The 19,224-nt window shown below is 36.0% G+C and overlaps 1 protein-coding gene across 3 annotated transcripts in view; it reads left to right on the top strand.

Annotated features, from left to right (window-relative positions):
- The window catches only part of cactin (cactin, spliceosome C complex subunit), a 213,488-nt gene that overhangs the window by 45,560 nt on the left and 148,704 nt on the right, over nucleotides 1-19,224 (top strand). For 2 of the 3 annotated variants that reach the window (XM_090378432.1, XM_090378428.1), the window contains exon 5: nucleotides 15,301-15,354. In XM_090378432.1, the coding sequence (XP_090234558.1) occupies nucleotides 15,301-15,354 (54 nt within the window). Of the gene's footprint in view, nucleotides 1-8,865; nucleotides 8,977-15,300; nucleotides 15,355-19,224 lie in introns of all 3 variants that reach the window. The other variant, XM_090378436.1, reaches the window with a different exon arrangement.

Genomic DNA, 19,224 nt, shown 5'->3' with positions numbered 1-19,224 from the left:
AATTAATTTATTAATACACACATATTAAGAAATGATTATTTACATGAGGCGCACAGTGTATTAGTACCCTCATAAGAATTATGTTGTAAAATATTTGGTAATTTTTTGTTTTATGCTGGATTTTACTGTACACCGTTCATAAAAATGTTCGAATTTGTTTAAACACTCAAATATATTTTCTGTTACATTTTCTTCCCACTGAAGGCCTCGACACAAAGTTTCAAATGCTGCCAACATTTCTTGTTTGGAATGTTTAATATTACCCCCATTTTCATCCAACTCATTGTTGATATTGTCACTATTTCTTTGAATACTCTCCGAAATGTTGGAGTCACTTGGATATTCAGCTATTATGACATCATTATTAACTCGTAAAAATTCCTCAAGAACAATTTCCCCACTAATGAAACCTGTCACTTGGAGTTCTTCCCAAGATTGCTCAATATCTTGTAGTGGTCCATCCTTCACATTTCTGTTAATTGTCGTTTTAGCAAAACCTTTTCAAAACAATTCTTAATCGTCGTTTCTGTCACATCTCGACGCTACACTTTTGCCAAATCTGATAAATTTGCAAATGTACTGCCATGTGTACTGAGAATTGAAACCAACTAATCTATAGATTCTGTTACATCCAAAAATCTATAACAGAATCTATAGATTAGTTGGTTTCTATTCTCAGTACATTTGCAAATTCTTGATATTTCCTCGGTCCCATTCGCTGCAGTTTAGATGAAGTATTTGGAGGGAAGAAAACAAGCTTCACGCTTGTAACTTTCGAAATTACTGAGTAATGGTGGGCAGGACAGTTGTTGATAATCAGTGCAATTTTTCTTTCAACTTTCTATCAAAACTTAAAAGCCACTGCTCAAAAATTTCACTTGTCGTCCAAGATTTTTTGTTGTAGTTGTAGTCCAACTCTAATGACTTTACTCCTGTGAAACATCGGGGTTGTTTACTTTTGCCTATTACCAAAAGCTTCAGTTTTTCATTACCAGCCATATTTGCACCAACCAAGAGTAATTTTCTCCTTACTATCTTTACCACCTAAACATTTATCACTTTTAAAAGTCAGTGCCTTGTTCAGCAAACATTTAAAAAATAGACATGTTTCATCAATGTTGAATATGTCTTTGGGCTTGTAGGTCTCCATAATTTTTTTTAAAAACTTTCTTTCCAATGGGTATAGTCTTCTTTGATTGCAACTGCACTTTCATCAGAAATAACTTTTTTGAGTAAGCCCTGGCACTCTTTAAATTTGTCCAGCCAACCAGAACTGGTTTGGAATGTTTTATGCCCCAGAAAAAATGCGTGCTCCATAGCCTTTTCTTTTATTAATGGCTCTGATATCAGCATGTTTTGGTCTTGAATCAACTTCATCCACTTAAAAACTGCTTCATCTACATCGTCACACAGGCATAATTTCGTACACTTCCCACTGGATCCTGTTTTCTCAAACAGTTTGAAAATCAAAACAGTTTTTCAGAATGGTTAACACACTGCTGGCAAGAATACCAAATTTTTAAAGCAATTTTTTTTTAATGTCCTGATCTAAGCTATTAAGCACGTCCACTTTTTCACACTACACTCTTAGACACTGTAAGGTTACTTGCACAGCAGCTGAACAAAACTGATTTAGGGACCACTTTTACCTGCCATGTAAACAGTGATAGGTGAAATTTAGTGAAAGTGTGGATGACTCATTTCTTCGACATAATGGATGAATTTCCGGGATAAAGGAAAATCACTCTTTCCTGATTCTCTAGTAGGATGCTTACAGTAGAAAACAGGTTGACCAGAGCTAACGTCTGCAATGGAAATATGCCTTAATCTTTGCCAATGGTTGTGGACACGTAGGTAGCATGTTGATGATTAAACTTCACACTAGCCGGTAGATAAATAAATTTTCAATACTGTAACTAAAAACACTTTATTTACAATAAAATAAATAACACTGATAAAATATACTAAAAACCTAGAAATTAAAAGCGATAAAATTTGCTGTAGCTTTTGGAGGCAGCAGTCTCCTTCCTCAGCAGCATATGTCTACTGTGCGGCACATGCTTAAATAGCAGATCCACGGTTGGAATTTTCCATTTGCGCACCAGAAATGGCTCGGGAGTGCGCTAGCTGAAACCGTTCATCACGTCCAAGAACGACAGTTTCCAGGAGGGGAGTAGACGTACACCCCTATCCCTATTAATAGTATTGCTAGCTGCCCCAGTAGATAAGCTCTCAAGCCATTTATTGTCCCAGAACCCCCCTGTGCATGATCTGTGATGACAGCATCCTGGCGCCTCCGTAGCCAGGTGGGAAGAAGCAGCAGTGCATAGCACACGCTTCTTGATTAGACCGGGGTTCGAGCCCGTCACCACCAAATACGGAGGATGCGGAAAGGTCAGGGAATGACCACCGCATATTCACGGAGCAATATGGCCTTAGTTGCTAATGCTCCTAAAAACCAAATAACCAACCAACCAACCGACAGCATCCTCTTGTGAAATTTGGTGTTGTTTCTCCCAAAAATGTTCTGCCACAGTAGACTTCCCATAATTTGCGAACTTTATTGCTTTTACATGCTCCCCCAATCGGTCTTTCAGTCCCCGCCCCATCTCACCGACAATCTGGACATTTAATTTCATACACCACCCCACTGCTGGCTTCTTTGGATATGGGGTCTTTAACTCGAGATATCACATGTGTGCAAACTCCGACCTGGGAATTGCACACAGCGTATCTGACACCCGAACTATTCGTGCAATGTGGTCTGAAAGGCCCGGATAGTAGGGAATGTATGCGGTGCTCACAGGGGAGAACTGCTCATTATGGGTGGACTCTACTCCTCTAATGACTCTGTCCAACACCCTCTGGGGGTAGCCGCACTTCTTGAGGTCTGCTGTGACCCGAACAATTTCATTATCTTTATCCTTGGAGGTGCTGCAGTGGGACCCCAACCTGTCTATTAAAGCCTTGACCACACTGTTTTTGTGTTGGCTGGCTTGTGCCGAGTTATAATGGGTATATTGACCCCGGCACATCGGCTTTCTAAGTACCTTGGACTTAAGCCTACCACCTTCCCTAATTACCAACACATCAAGGAATGGCAAGGTTCCCTCTGCTTCCACCTCTGAAGTAAATTTGATAAAAGGGGAGAAACTATTAAGTATATTAAGTACCTGATCCTCCCTTCCCCTTTGTATAATGGAGAATGTGTCATCAACATATCTCCTCCATCTGCATATGGGAAATTCCAAATCCTCAAAAATCCTGACTTCTAACTCTTCCATAGCTAGATTGGCCACTATGGCACTAATGAGGGAACCCATGGCTGTGCCATGAACCTTCCTGTACATGACATCTTGGAATACCATAACGGTACTAGATAAGCAAAATTCCACTCCTTCACAAATCATCAATACTTAGAGATTACCTGGTACTTAACAATACATCCTTTTCTAAGGCTATTCTAACACACTGCACACCAAACTTGATGGGAATACAAGTAAGCAGTGATGTAACATCGAAGGAAATCATTATCTCATCTTCATATGGTATAGTCTGTCCTTTTATGAAGTCCACAAATTTGTTACTGTTCTTAATGACAAAGCCGGAAAGTCCTACTATGGGTGCAATTAGCTTAGCTAAGTACTTAGATAAAGCATATGTAGGACTGTTTATAAATGATACAATAGGTCTGAGCGGTATACCTACTTTGTGTATTTTTGGAAGACCATAGAATCTGGGTAAACAACATCCAGCAGCATGTAACGACCAGTAGACCTCCTTGGATATCCATCCTGACTTTTGCCAACATTGTAAAAGGTTATTCACTTGTCGTTCCCAACTAACCAACGGATTACGACGGGTAACTTTGTATCCTGTAATAATTCTAATGCTTTACTACAATATTGTTCTTGTCCAAAATAACCGTAGCCCTACCTTTATCCGCTGGTAGGACAATGATCTTGTCATCCTGTTTAAGCTCCCTCAAAGCCTTTCTATGAATAATACTAAGGTTAGAGGGGGGCCGGCTTGGCCTGACTCAAAATAGCCCGCTGCTGAAATGTGTACTTCATTAGCCTGGGTCGCTGGTAACTTATAAACGGCTCTCTTGATGCCCATTGCTATTTCAGTGACTGGAGGTTTACTGGGCATCAAGGCAAACTTAGTACCCAAGCTCAAAACCCCCTTCTGTTCCCTAGTAAGACGCTCGCTAAATTACAAATGAAATTAGTACTACCATTGTTATGTACAATCACTATCTCCTCCAATAATTTATGAAATTTACTAATTTGCCTCTGTTTATAAATATCTGCAATCTTAATCATCGTCTCCGAAACCAACTTCACTATCAATAATCGATGTACTGGCGATATGTTATTAATACATTCTAGAGCCAAATCAATTTGTCTTCTGGTAATCCTCAGATCATCATGTAGTTTGTGGATCCAGATGTACAACTCCCAGGTCGGAGGTTGCACACCATGATATCTCGAGTTAAAGAGCCCCATATCCAAAGAAGCCAGCAGTGGGGTGGTGTACGAAATTAAATGCCTGGATTGTGGAGTGTGTTATGTGGGTGAGATGGGGCGGCGACTGAAAGACCAGCTGGGGGAGCATGTAAATGCAATAAAGTCTGCAAATTATGGGAAGTCTGCTGTAGCAGAACATTTCTGGGAGAAACAACACCAAATTTTCCCAGAGGATGCTGTAATCACAGATCATGCACAGGGGTTCTGGGACCATAAATGGCTTGAGAGCTTACGTATTGGGGCAGCTAGCAATACTATTAATAGGGATAGGGGTGTACGTCTACATCCCCTCCTGGAAACAGTCGTTCTTGGACGTGATGAACAGTTTCAGCTAGTGCACTCCCGAGCCATTTCCGATTCCGGTGAGCAAATGGAAAATTCCAACCGTGGAACCATGTGAAGTGTGCCGTGGGTCTGCTATTTAAGGATGTGCCGCACAGTAGACATATGTTGCTGAGGAAGGAGACTGCTGCCTCCGAAAGCTACAGCAAATTTTATTACTTTTAATTTCTAGGTTTTTAGTATATTTTATCAGTGTTATTTATTTTAATAAATATCTATTTTATATTTATTTTATTGTAAATAAAGTGTTTTTAGTTACAGTATTGAAAATTTATTTATCTACCGGCTGGTGTCGAAGTTTAATCGTCAACATGAATTTTCCCAGCCTTGTAGGCCTATTTAGAGATATGTAGATCAGTTGACCAGTGCGACTTCTCGGTACAGTAGTCTAGATTTTCTACAAATATTCTACGATTTAGTGATGCCCGTAAAATTTAAGTTGGCGGTTAATTGATTTCTCCATTACTTTATAAAGAGTAGAAGTAATTGCAATGGGACGATAATTGGATGGGATGGATTTGTCACCCTTTTTAGGAACTGGCTGGATATGAGCTGTCTGGAGAAGGAAAAACACCTTTGGAAAAAGAAAGTGAAAAAAGGCAGCAAAGAACAGGAGTAAGTTCAGGAGCACAGGTTTTGAGAACAAGTGGAGAAATACCATCAGGACCTGGAGCTTTCTTTGCATCAAAAACGCTGTTTTACGGGCATTGCTAAATTGTAGAATGTATCAGCTCTTAATTCATGGAATTAATTCTTAATCCTTTTAGCTCTTAATTCGTGCTTTCTACAGCATCTTGCTTAAAGGCCAGAGGTGCAGACAATGTATACCTAGGTCTCTTGAAATCAGTTCGTTATATGGAAATTATTTTCGATGTAATGACCAAGGGGAAATCAAAAAAAGTTCCTCTACATAGAAAAATTCGCTTTATAGAAGTTCGTTAAAGAGAGGCCTGACTGTATATGATGCACAGTAAACAAACAAGCACACACACATGCACGTGTGTGCAAGCGTATGGATGTAGAAGCCTCTGTGTTGGTTCAGACAACTGCAGTTTCTGAGTAAATGTGATTGGTGACTGTCGTATGAAAATTTAGAAATGTTTTTAAAAAATTTTCTGTATACTCCTATCTAAGGTGAATTGGGTGTATCATTCTCCATAAAGTTGGTATAGATGTCTGCTTTTTAATTTTTTAAATTCTCTTAATTCACATTTGAGTTTTTCAATTCAATGAAAACAACTTGCATCGATGTAGAGATTCAGTGCTTCACAGAATCCTTTTCCACTCCTCCACAGGCCATTTCCTGTTAACATGGCACCATTTGCTGTGCTTAACTTGTACGTGAACTATTTATTGGCAGAAGCTAATGTGTGACATTACATATCAGCCCCTGCTGACAAAATTTGATGTGAGGTCATGTCAGCTGCTCCTATACATTCCTAGAGCTCTTGATTGATTCTTTTTCACATTGAGCTTGGTTTTTTCAGAGAGAGATCTCTTGTTGGAAAAAAGAACACATGTATATTAAATAATAAATTCAGTTTAGTTTATTGATGTACTTATTATTTTGATTATTTTTAACTAGCAAAAGCTATATTAATAAATTTAGGACGATAATTTTCATTTTACTGATTTATTTCAAAGACCATATAGTTTGATTTATTGAATTAATAAATTTTAACTCTTTATACTGCATGTCAACTCACATCTTCACAAGTCATCTGAAATTTTCTAAGGGTGAAAGACCACTAAATCTTAAAGCAGACTGTGATAATAATGTCTAATTTTTTAAACAAATAACAGAATAGCCGTTTAATAGTATTATTTGTTTAAAAGCAGTACTTCTCCTTGTGACTTGTGGTTAAGGAAGTTTCTATCTTGAACATTATTAAGACCATAGTATTTCCTCATGGAAGTTCAAATCTGCTAGACATAAAATACATAGATTGACCTATAGAGGTCATCAGAGGGGTATTATTGTTCAACTTTGGCATGGCCATCTGCATTCTTGTGTCCAGACAGAAGGCACAGGAAACCTTCCTTACCAGCCACCTCTCTGAAAGGGATGGGTTAGGCTGGATTGAGTTCCAGCCAGAAGTATTAGAAATCGAATGTTAGGCAACCTCTCCAAGACAAACACTAATACAGATGATAATTTTAACTAACACTAATAGTTAAATTTTAACACTAATACTTTAATAGGTGTCCTTGCAGTATTTTCAGCCTCCCTAGAAGAGAATTTGTGAGGGTAATTGACCCACTTGCATTTTTGTTGGTCGTCAGGCATTTCCAACGAAGGCAAATGAAGGTTAAGTTTATTACAGTAATACTAATTAGAGTTAGTTGCGATAGCCATTGATTATTCACACAGCAGATGGCACGATATGTCATTAATAAGTCCCCTGCAGTAAGGAGGAGTATTTTGGCTATCTGATGCATTTCCACTGTTGCACATCATTTAGCAAGGCAATAAAATTGCCAAACTGGGAAATGTAGTTTCGAGAAAAAAAAAGAAAGAAAATGAATTGCATAGATAATTTTGACTAATTTATAAACCTCTTACAAAATTGAATGTGTTATTATGTGAATACGATACATGTTACAAATCTGTGGTAGCAAAGTCTTACCGTATTTCCCCAAGTATAAGACGCACCCTTTTTCGAAAAATTTGGGCTCTAAAACGTGGATGCTTGTTATACAGTGATTGTAGATTTTTTTTTACTTGCATTTCTCGCTTTTTCCTGCTAGTTGTCTTTGCACTCATTGTTTCGCACTTGTTACCGGTATATTAGGTTACGTTTTGCCACGTTCTGCCCAGAAATGGCTCAGAAAATATTTTCGTACAGTGCTGAATTCAAGTTAAAAGTGATCCAGTTTGCAAAAGTGAATGGAAATCGTGCTGCTGAACGTAAGTTTGGTCCTCCTCCAAACAAACCATTCAAAAGCTGCCATGAGAGACGAATGGAACCAATGGATGAAGTCTTCTGGGGACAATTTGACACCAGCAGGAAGAGTGAAGAAACCAACTATAGGAGAAGTTTGTACCTGGGTGAAAAGATCCTGGGATAATATCAAGATTGAGATCGTTGTCAAGTCATTTAAGAAGTGTGGCATTTCAAATGCCATAGATGGAACTGAGGACGAGGCAATATATGACGACAGTGATTCGTCATCAGACACAGATGAGGACAAGCTAATGGATGGGAGTTTTGACAGTAATGAGGAGTTGTATGAAATTTATGATGAATAAAACTTGAGTTCAATAACTTTATGTAATACATTTTTTTTTTCAAATTTCGGGCCCCAAAATTAAGGTGCATCTTATACATGGGGAAATACGGTATATTTTAAAAAATAACATATATTTTAAAATATTGTCATTGTTCAACTTTGGCATGGCAATTTGCAATGCTGAATGCCTCTGAAATATGTATATGCGAAGGCTTGCCTTGGAAAGTTCTACCTAAAGGTGCAAATGATTATTAGATGGGCACTTTTTTTTTTTTTTTTTACCTTATTCTGTTTGATTTTTATTTTACTTTATTTCTTTAAAGTCTGCTTGGATGTAAAGGGTACGTATTCAGTTTTGTTTGTTCATCACCAGTTCTGGCAAACAATTTTTACTTTTTTTGCAAATATAGAATTGACATGATTCATTTCCATTACCAGCCCATCATAACTCTTAGTTGTCTGATAGAACTTTCCTTTTTTACTTGAGAATTGGTATAGGATAGGGGGAGTCTTGTAATATAATATTTTGCTCAGGTTTATCACTCAATGTGAATCAATCATCATAATCAATAAGATTTTGATAAAATAATTAACAATTTTATTAATCAATTATCAAAATAATTTGGAAATGAAAGGCTATATTTTAATATATTTGTTTGAATTTAACTAAAATTTAGAATGTAATTTAATTTAAATTTGAATATAATTAATGTTGGGAAAACACCAAACCCATGTGTGAGTTTATCAATGTTGTTTATTGCAGGACTAATCTAGTGATAAAATACACTATCAAGTATATATAACACCAAATTTGACTCTAGTGATGTTTCTGGATTCTTGCCAAACTATCCTCAGGCCAGTATTGGGTCTGCAGGTATGTAAATTTTGGCAGTTCAGTTTAGTTTAATATTGATAATAAGAAATTCAAACCTTCCTATTTAATAATATTAAAGTGTAAAATGGCACATCGTCAGTTGGGTATTTCAAAATGCATGTTTTGAAGCTTTCTTTCTTACAACAATTTATTTGTAATTACTGACGTACATACATTATTGATATCTTAAAATCTCAATTTAATTTAATCCATGCAAAATAAGGTGAGGTTTGTTAGCTTGCAGTCCCATTATTTACTAACTTTAGGATGTGATATGTCAAAAGTCCAGGAATGTAACGTCTTTGGTATAGTGGTTTTACCATTTGTTACCCATTTTGAAAGGTTTGGGTTTGAATCCCATTTAAAGGATAGAATAGCTCTTTGAAAGGTCTATATACTCAGAGCTAGCTGATCTGTGTTGAGAGAGTAGGGTTTCCCCACGAGTCATTCTGGCTTTTTCAGCTTGTCTCACGCTCAGATTGGCCCTTGGAAACACTTGTTTAAACATAATATACTAGTACACTAATCTGTAAATATTATTTAGAAATATAGCCAGAGTCAAATTTAATGTTTTATGTGTTTGATAGTGTATTGTATTATTAATCCTGCAGTAAACACAATTTTTATAAAACACACTTGTGGACTTATTGCTCTTAAACTGTATTATTAGTATTCTATAATGCCCTTTTCAAACTGTGAGAGTGGTTCAAGATTAATGCGACCGGTTTTTTTTTAGTACACATAAAAGTATCAAAACGTACATATGAGAAACACTAAACTTATTTATTATTATTATTATTATTTTTTTGAAGATTCTGTCTTTCCACACTGACACATAATTGCATTCACATGGCAAGATGCTGATTTCGTAGCATTTCAGCATGCCATGCTCAACTTCATTATCTGTCTTGAATTTCTGCCCTCCCAGGTGCTCCTTCATTGATTTAACAAATGATAATTATTGGGGTTCTGAATCCAGAATGTAAGGAGAGTGGTTCATGATTTCTTACTCCAAGATTGCCAATGTTGTCATTGTCGGATTCATTTTATGTAGACGTGTTGTCATGCAGCAGAACTAGTCCCTCAGTACGGTTTCCTTGCAAACTTTTCTATGCATGTTATTGAAAAGCCAGTTACTGTAATACTGAGCATTAATTTTTACCCGGAGTAGCAGAAAATTGATAAGAATTAACCCTTCCAAATTCTAAAAGGGACTTGCCATAACTATGCCAGATGAAGGCTGTCTCTTGAATTTTTTCTGGGTGATGTAGTGTTAGGAAGAAAGATGATTTTCTGGTTCAGGTGTTTAGTGGAAAGTGTAATGCATTGTGCCTTCTGGGCAAATAGCAGCATCTTCAAGATCCACTTTGTACCACAATTTCTCGAACAGTAAGTGTCCATGAATAATTGCCTCTACACTTCTAATACTTATATACAATCATACAATATCACACATTATAATTCATCTCTTTTCCATATTTAGCTCCTCAATGTGCAAATTTGATATGTGTAGTAGTTGTTGGCTGCTTTAGTGTGTAGTAGGTTAGGAACTTCATGGTCTTTAGAAAACTTGTTGGAACAACCATACTCACTTTCATGTGATAGAATCTCTTTCCCCATATGGTGTATCTTTGGGTAATTTCAGCTGCTTTCTTTTTTAACCCTATATTAATAGAGCAAAAAGTTTAAATTCCTCTGTGTGCACAAAAATTTGAAAAATCAGCAAAAAATAATTAATTTTTGATGTCACATAACTTCAGTGTTTTCTGAATATAGCCGTGAAAAATCCATGTTCTATATTAAAAAGATATTTTTAATTAATTTTTGAAAATTAAAAATCACTTTAGACCTGTTGGAGAGCGAATGCAAATTTTAAAAACCACTCCTTCAACAAACTTGATTTGAAGAGAGCAGCTCAGTAAAAGGAATGTTCACTGCACGAAATGCCATCATGACATTCAGATTACGTAGTTAATAAATTTTAGAGTTGCGAACGCTCCTCTACGAAGACATCCAGAAATGAAGAACAAAATTTTTATATTAATATACATATTTCCTTTATTGCAACTGTAAATATTTTTGTAAATTTATCCTCTTCGTTGTAAATATACCCCTCTGGCTTGCACACCATACAAAAAGGGGATTGTAACTTGCAATCAGCTGAATAAATAAATAAATGTGAAGTGTGTGCATAAATAGTTTGATTCCAGATGTTGTAGCAATGTCACAACCAGAGAGCTTTACCAGTCAGAGGAAAGCGCACAGCAGTAAAGCGAAATTACTATCATTATCTCTTCATGACATATTGTGTGATAATTAACAGACATTTCTGGGATTTTCTGCAGGCAATTAAAAGAAAACATTTTCAATAATGTTATTAGTAATTTCAGCTGTATAAATGGAGTAGATGAAGCACAAAATGCTGTTAATTGTGTAGGGTCAAATCAACCCCACATGACTAACTCCGGTTTAACAAAAATTTGATGATACTGTTTTACTCTACAATTGGAAGTGACAGAGTCTGATGCCATTTTGTACTGCTTATTATATGCATGTGTAGAGTGGCATAGCTATGTTTGTATGTTTGGTACTCTTAGTTCCACACATATACACATAGCTATGTTTGTATGTGTGGAACTAAGAGTAATGTACCTGCCATGATATGTGGTTTGCCACTTTCTGTTAAAAAAAAGTCTAGGTCAGTGGTGTCCAACCTGTGGGCCGGATCCGTCTAATTCAACTGTATCAAACAGGTACATGTGGTTCGATAAATAAAATTATATAATTATAAAAAAATGCTGCATTTGCAATATTGTAATATTAGTTTAAATGTAAAAGAAATTTAGATTAAGATTTCTCCATTTAAAAAATATTTAAAAAAATAAAATGTAACTCTTTTATTTTTAAAGAAATAAACTAAAAAGTTACAATGTTATTTAAAGATAATAATTTCAATTTTCATTCATTTGAAATTGTTATTTATATTTTTAGTTCTTTCTAATCAAGGCTCCATCGATCCAGTCTGTTTTTTTAATTATTATCAATTTAAATGATTATTTTTATATTACAGAGGTGTTTTAATCCTTATATTCTAGAATTATAAATAGGTACTATTTAATTGTTTACTTTAACATTTCATTTTTGGGCATTGCGGGCTACAAAAATTTTGTCGCTGCCGCCAGTTTGACATCCATGCCCTAAGTGAGCGCTCAGAGAGAAAACTGGATATTTTTTATTTTTATTTTTTGAAGTGTTTGAAAAGTGCTCCTGTAGAAACAGCACTTGTGTTTTTTTGAAAAGTACTCCTGTAGAAACACGTGCTGTGAACTATGAGCCTGCTGATATTTCAGGATGTGCTGTACGATAAACTTCGTTGAAAAACGAGGCAGATGCCTCTGAAAGCTACGGTATTTTAGCACTTTTATCATCCTGTGTTTTATCTACATTGTTTATTGTAATTTATTCCCTTACAGTTTAAAATTTCATATTTTATTGTACAGACAGTTACCTTTTTATCAGTTTATCTGGTGTAATTATATCATTCTATTTATTTCATTCATTTGTATCATTATTATTTTAATATAACACAATGCTATTTATTTATTTAATAATGGTTGGTGTAAGATTGTGCAGTTACTATGAATATGAAAACTGGATAACCAATTACAAAAAACAGTTGGCAAACCATAAGATGGAAGCTTGTTTAGAAGACCTTTATGGCAAACACGATCGAAAGCCTTTGAGATGTCAAGAGCAACAGTTTATTTTTCGCCAAACTTTTCCATTGAATTTGTCCATAAATGGGTAACATAAGCCAGAATATCAAAAGTGGATTGACACTGACTGAATCCATACTGGTGATCGTTGATCAGACGAAAGGTTTCTAGGTAATTTAAGAGTTGGCGGTAATTGATTTTACCATTATTATAGAAAGAGTAGAAGTAATTGCAATGGGACAATAATTGGATGGGAGGGATTTGTCACGCTTTTTAGGAACTGGCTGGATATGAACAAATTTCCAAGCAGAAGGAAAAACACCTTTGGAATAAGAAAGTGAAAAAAAGGCAGCAAAGAACAGGAGTAAGTTCAGGAGGACAGATCTTTAGAACAAGTGTAGAAATACCATCAGGATGTGGAGCTTTCTTAGCATCAAGGTTCGTCAAAATCCTTCTGACATCTTTTTATTATTATTATTAGCCATCTGGTGCAAGGAAGCCTGATGCTTCAATAGCCCAAAAAAAAAAATTCCTGCATTAACCGGAGAAAGAGAGAGAGTCGGAAGTAGAAGGGAATTGCCAGGAAAGCAAGAAAGAGAAGAATGATAATATCCAGCTCAGGACCCTGGGCTTGCCTAGCCCATACTTATCAGATGTAAGTCCGTGGGCAGAAGACCACAAGAAGCATTGAATGGAGCGTGATGGGAATGGTGAGAGATGTTTTACCAAGATCAGTAATACATGAGTTTGAAGAAAAATGGGATGCTAGCAGGTCAGTTTTATCCGTGGCTGAAGTGACAACAGAACCATCTGGTTTTAACAGAGGTGGGAGCAGAGATGGGCAAAAGTTGCAGCCAAAAGCTTTGGCGAGAGACCAGAATGCTCGGCTACCATTAGTGCAAGAAGCAAGTTTTCTACTCTTAGTCTGTTTAAAATCTAGTTTGGACTGATTAATAACCTGCTTTACAATTGTTCTGAGCTTTTGTTACAATTGTTGGCAGAAAATGAAACTGAAGAATTGGAAACAAGCCAATTATGATATGCAACATACTTCTCTTGAACAACCTTAGTACATTTATTGGAAAACCAAAGTTTAGATAAAGGATGAGATTTTAATGTGGGTTATGGAATAAAGGATTCCATTCTTACAAGAATAATTTCACTGACACAATCTGAGCAAATGTTGACACCAGAAGTTTTGAAACAGTAATCCGACCAAGGATAAGAAGAAAAATCTCACAGGTCATCCCATATTGCATTCTTGTAATGCCAAACAATACGAGATTGCGAATAGCCATGAGATCATTGGAGAAGAGACAATCACCAAGCTGTGATCTGAGGTGCTTGAAGTAGTACAAAATATGTTCACTGTGAATGATTTCTATCTATTAAACCAGTACGTTTTTTTTTATTTTTTGGTTTTGGTTTTGTGTTTTTTTGCCTACCTAAAATGAGTTTTGCTTGATGTCAATTCAAAGTATGAATTGATCCAAATATTAAAACATTTGGTTAAATTCATGCGTTTTATCTCATCCATATCATTCATTAACCTTATATATCAATCCATATCCTTTCCCATAGAAAGTCATGGTTTACCATTAACTATTTTGAATTCTAAATTAAACTAAAATTTGCAAATATTTATAGTCTTTATAAACAAAATGTTTAATTATTAACTAAACAATCATTCAAATTTCCTTTTTTTGAGGTGGGTGGGGTGGAGTGAGGGTTGGAGAACAGTAGCATTAATTATTTTTGAGCGTCCTTTAATCCAGTCATAGAAATCTGGCATGTCCCTTGATCGAGTTATAGAAATCTGGCAGCCCTAGCTGAGATGGTAGAGAGTGGTAATAAATGGACACTGCTCTTCATGGACTAATGTTATTAGTGGAGTCCCTCAGGGTTCAATGCTGGGCCCTTTGTTGTTTTGTGTATTTATCAATGATATCGATGAAGGTGTATTAGGCTTAATGTCCAAGTTTGCAGAGGATACAAAGGTTGGTGGGGTTGTTAATAATAGTAAAGAGTATTACTGCAACAGAATCTAGAAAGGTTAGGCAAATGGGCAAGCTACTGCATATGGGTAGCAGTAACCCAAGAGAAATGTATGAACTGTATGGTACTATGCTCGGGGAGGTGGAAAAAAAATCTGGGGGTAATTGTGCAGTCAGATATGAAGTTCTCTGAGCAGTGCAGACTGTGATATTGGAGATTAGAGAACATCCAGGCTGCAGTAACCTATCAGCTGAAAGCGGTACTAGAAGAGGAGTTCCAGTAGTGTTTTCAAAACTTGTATAAAAGATGTAAACAATATGTAGACATCGGAGGTGATTACTTCGAAAATATATAACCTTGCTTTTGTGTGTAGTTTTTTTCTGTGTAGTAGCATCAGTCTCGTTATTTAATTGCTACACTGTGTAATTTCACCCCTAGGAGTTTCTCTAACATGGTGCTACAAATAATAATCATCTAGTTTGTTTAAAAAAAAAATTCCCCATGGCGAGTTTCCATCCCATTTATTTCTCCTACTTTCATGAATTTTGTAATGTATTTATTTCATATATAATTTTAAATTATTGTGCTGATTGTGGTTTATTTATATTTTAAGGAGGCAAAAGAAAGAAAGAGGAAGGAACAGATGGGTTGGGATGAAGAATATATGGTAAGTTAGTGCTTCAGTAATAATCATTATATAACTTAATATAGTTTTTTGAAAAATAGCTTCAGTTTGGTTGTTATTATTCCTGGTTGCAGAATTGGAGGAAACTTCATGCATTCCGAATTGCCTTGAATATAGGTTTTATAACAGGTTGCATTCCTAGTAAGGTGCTATCAGTTGAAACTGTATTTTCTATATAGAAGCAGTATGTAAATTTTTATATATATGAATACAGTTAGCATAGCTAAGCAACTACGAATCATAAATAAAGTGTGTATTACCTCTTAATTACTTAAATAAATATACTCCCTTGTTATCTTCACTTAAAACTGTAATAGTTTTTTGGCTACTGTTCTTTAAGTACCCATCACACAGGCACCGACTTTACTTTTTATCAGCCATTTTTAAGGATTAAATTAAAATGTTTAACCCTGTAGTCATGTCACCCCTAATTATTACAAACATATTGGTGCTACACCTGATTGGTGTAAACTTTTTAAACAGTTTCAGAAATAGATGTGCAGAAATTTGCCTTTAGCCAGTGAGTGGTTGATTGCTGGAGCAAACTTCCACCTGTTGTGGAAGTTGATAGCTTAAATAAATTCAAGGAAGGACTGATCGAACTTTTGTGTGAAATGAGAAAGTTTTTTTTTTTTGGATGATGCTGTATAAGCTTGCTTTCTTGCATCATATGCCCCTACTAATGCTAATTAATATTGTCTTTCAATAAGCAAAGAAATAATGTAAATTTTCAGAAGACATATGTAATATTTTCCATCAATTGTAAAATCTGGAAAAGATTTTGCAATTTATAAAAAAAAAAAAATGATAGTGGTGTTCTTAATACAGTAGTGTACTACTTACATTCAAAATACCCTTTCAGAATTTAATTTTTTTTAAAAAGTTATTCAGTCTAACTATGAACATGACAATTTATTTTTAAAGCTGTTGTAATATTAATGACCAGAAAAAAATTCATTCATTTAGAAATAGTGACATATGGCAGCACATGAGTGCCTAAAGAGTATATGTGAAAATCATCATTTTTGACCACTTAGATTACAAAATAAAATTTAAAAAAAATGCTGCTGTTTCATCATCGTCTGTCATCATTCCACTATTCCACGGGTCTAAGTATGAAGCCTCTCCCCATGCCCTGCATATGTACTTCTCTCCATCGTTGATTTCACTCCAGTTTCCTCCTCTCTTAATGACATCAGTCTTTATCATGTCCTGCCACTTCATTCTTGGTCTCCCCCCTTGGTCTTTTGTCCTTTAATTGTAAATCAAACATTCTTTGGCAAGTTTCTCTTGTTCATCCTCTCCTTGGTCTTTTGTCCTTTAATTGTAAATCAAACATTCTTTGGCAAGTTTCTCTTGTTCATCCTCTCGACATGTCCAACCATTTCAAACGGGGCTTTTCAGTCCTATTCTGGAGTTTTTCAACCTGAATTCTCTCCCTAATCACATCATTTTTGATTTTGTTGCATCTTGTCTTTCCAGCTATGCTCCTCACAAATCTCATTTCTGCCCCCTGCATTCCACTTTCATCCTTTTTCCTCGGAGTCCAAGTTTTAGATTCATATGTCACAATTGGTACGTAATAGGTCTGATATATGGCCTTCTTACACTTCAGTAGTATGTTCCTGTTCCAGATCAGATCTTTTGTGTGTCTATAGACATACAAGAGATCTGATCTCTTTCTCTACTATTGTAATATATCTGTCATGCTTGCCACTCTTCTTTAGAACTATTACTTCACTGGTTCTCCTGACTGAAAACCAGTCCAAATTCATTGGCCACACTAGCCCACATATCAACTTGCTGTTGCACTTGTTCCCTGTTCTCTCCCCATGTGCAGAGAGCTTGACTTTCATCTGGTCTTGTCCATGTTGTTCCACCACTCTACATTGCATATCATTCATGATAGCTATGAATAGTAGTTGTGGCAGGATGTCTCCTTGCCTCAAATCTGATGTTATTTCAAAGTTCTCTGTCAACCCCATCACCTTTGCTCACTGTATATTGGTGTACATATTCTCAATTCTCTCCACAAGATGTTCCTCTATCCCCAAGTTTCTCAAAACCTCCTACACTTTCTCTTCACTGCATCAGATGCTTTCTGTCTAAAAATGCTATCCATAATTCTTTATTGTGTTCATAACATTTTCCCATCAGTTGCCTGATGCAAAATATTAGATGCATCGATCTGCCAGGCCTAAAGCCGTACTGTTCTCTGGCCATCCTATTTTCAATCGTTCCTCTTATCTTCTGCTCTAACACTCTCTCGTACAGCTTACTCATATGTGATGCCTCTATTATTGGAACACTTCTATCTGTTCCCCTTCTTGAACAATGCAATGATTAAACCTTCTTTCCAGTCCTTCAGTACCTGTCTCTCGTCATCTTGCGGAACAGACAGTCTGTATGTCCACGCTATTCCTGCCTCACCTGTAGCCTTCAGCATCTCTCTGTTTGTCTCATCTATATCAGCAGATTACCTGTCTTGATGCATTTCCATGTGTGCACTACTTCATTCCATGTCAAGTCTGTCTGGTCTCTCTCTCTGTATCTTCTCTTTCATCCCTTCTTTTATGATCAACCCGCCTTTGTCCCTTTTGCTGGCTGTTCTGCACGTTCAACAGGTTTTTAAATACTTGTAAATTTTTAATTTTTAAATTAATTTTTAAAATTAAAAATTAAAAAAAATAATTTTAAATTTTTAGATTTTTAAAAACTAAAATATTTAATGGTAAACCATGGATTTCTATAGAGAAGGATATGGATTATTATATAAGGATAATGAATGATATGCATGATATAACAAGCATGAATTGATCCAAATATTTTAATGGAAGTTGAGTGCATTAATTGGCATCAAGCTCAAGTAATTTTAGGTGGGTGAAAAAAAACAAAAACATACTGGTTTAATAGCTAGAAATCATTCACATCGAGCATATTTTATACTACTTTGAGCAGCCTTAAGAACTTTGGCATTTTTAATTTTCTCATAAAAATCTAAACAATTATCTTTAAAATTGAAGTAGATTATTAGTTTACTTTTTATGAGTGAAAGTGAACATCTATTTTACCCATCCGATACGAAGGATGGCAGGGTTTTTAATGACACTAATGACAGTACGCTGCTGCAACAGGATCTAGAAAAGTTGAGTAGATGGGCTGAGAGATGGCAACTGAAGTTTAACATTGACAAATGAAAAGTACTGCATATGGGAAGCAGTAACCCCAGAGTAATGTATCAACTGTGTGGTACTACACTGACAGTGGTATAGAGTGAAAAGGACCTGGGGGTAATTGTGCAGGCAGATATAAAGTTTTCTGAGCAGTGCAGACGGTCTGCAATGGTAGCCCACGGTGCCTTGTCAATGATATACAGGAATTTTTCTAGCAGGGATAAGGAGGTGATTATCCCCTTGTATGAGGCAATGGTCAGGCCACACTGAGTACTGTATACAGGTCTGGAGGCCTCATTTCAAGAAGGATGTAGAGCTGTTGGAACAAGTACAGAGAAGGGCAACAAGATTAGTGAATGGAACAAAGGGTTGCTCTTATGAAGAAAGGCTTAAGTTTTGCAAATTACAGTGTATGCCGAAGCGTATGCCTCCTATGCCTGTCCGGAAATCCACCACTGCCATTATAAGGCACGGGAATTGAAGAATGAAAATAAAGGACAAATTGCACCCTTTCTCATTTTAATAAAGGACAAGGACAGTTTATCTAAAATAAAGGATTGTCCTTTGAAATGAATGTCTGGCAACCCTAGTCCTACTAAACAGCCTTTGAATGCCTTCCATTCAGATTCCACGCTGTTCACCGTCTTAGGGACAACTTTCCTGAACTCTTCTCTGAACA

This window comes from Mastigoproctus giganteus, chromosome 1, assembly GCF_048544385.1.
Source record: "Mastigoproctus giganteus isolate SK-2022 chromosome 1, ASM4854438v1, whole genome shotgun sequence".
Lineage (NCBI taxonomy): Eukaryota > Metazoa > Arthropoda > Arachnida > Uropygi > Thelyphonidae > Mastigoproctus > Mastigoproctus giganteus.
The sequence above is the reverse complement of the archived record's forward strand: the minus strand, read 5'-3'. Positions and strand labels throughout refer to the sequence as shown.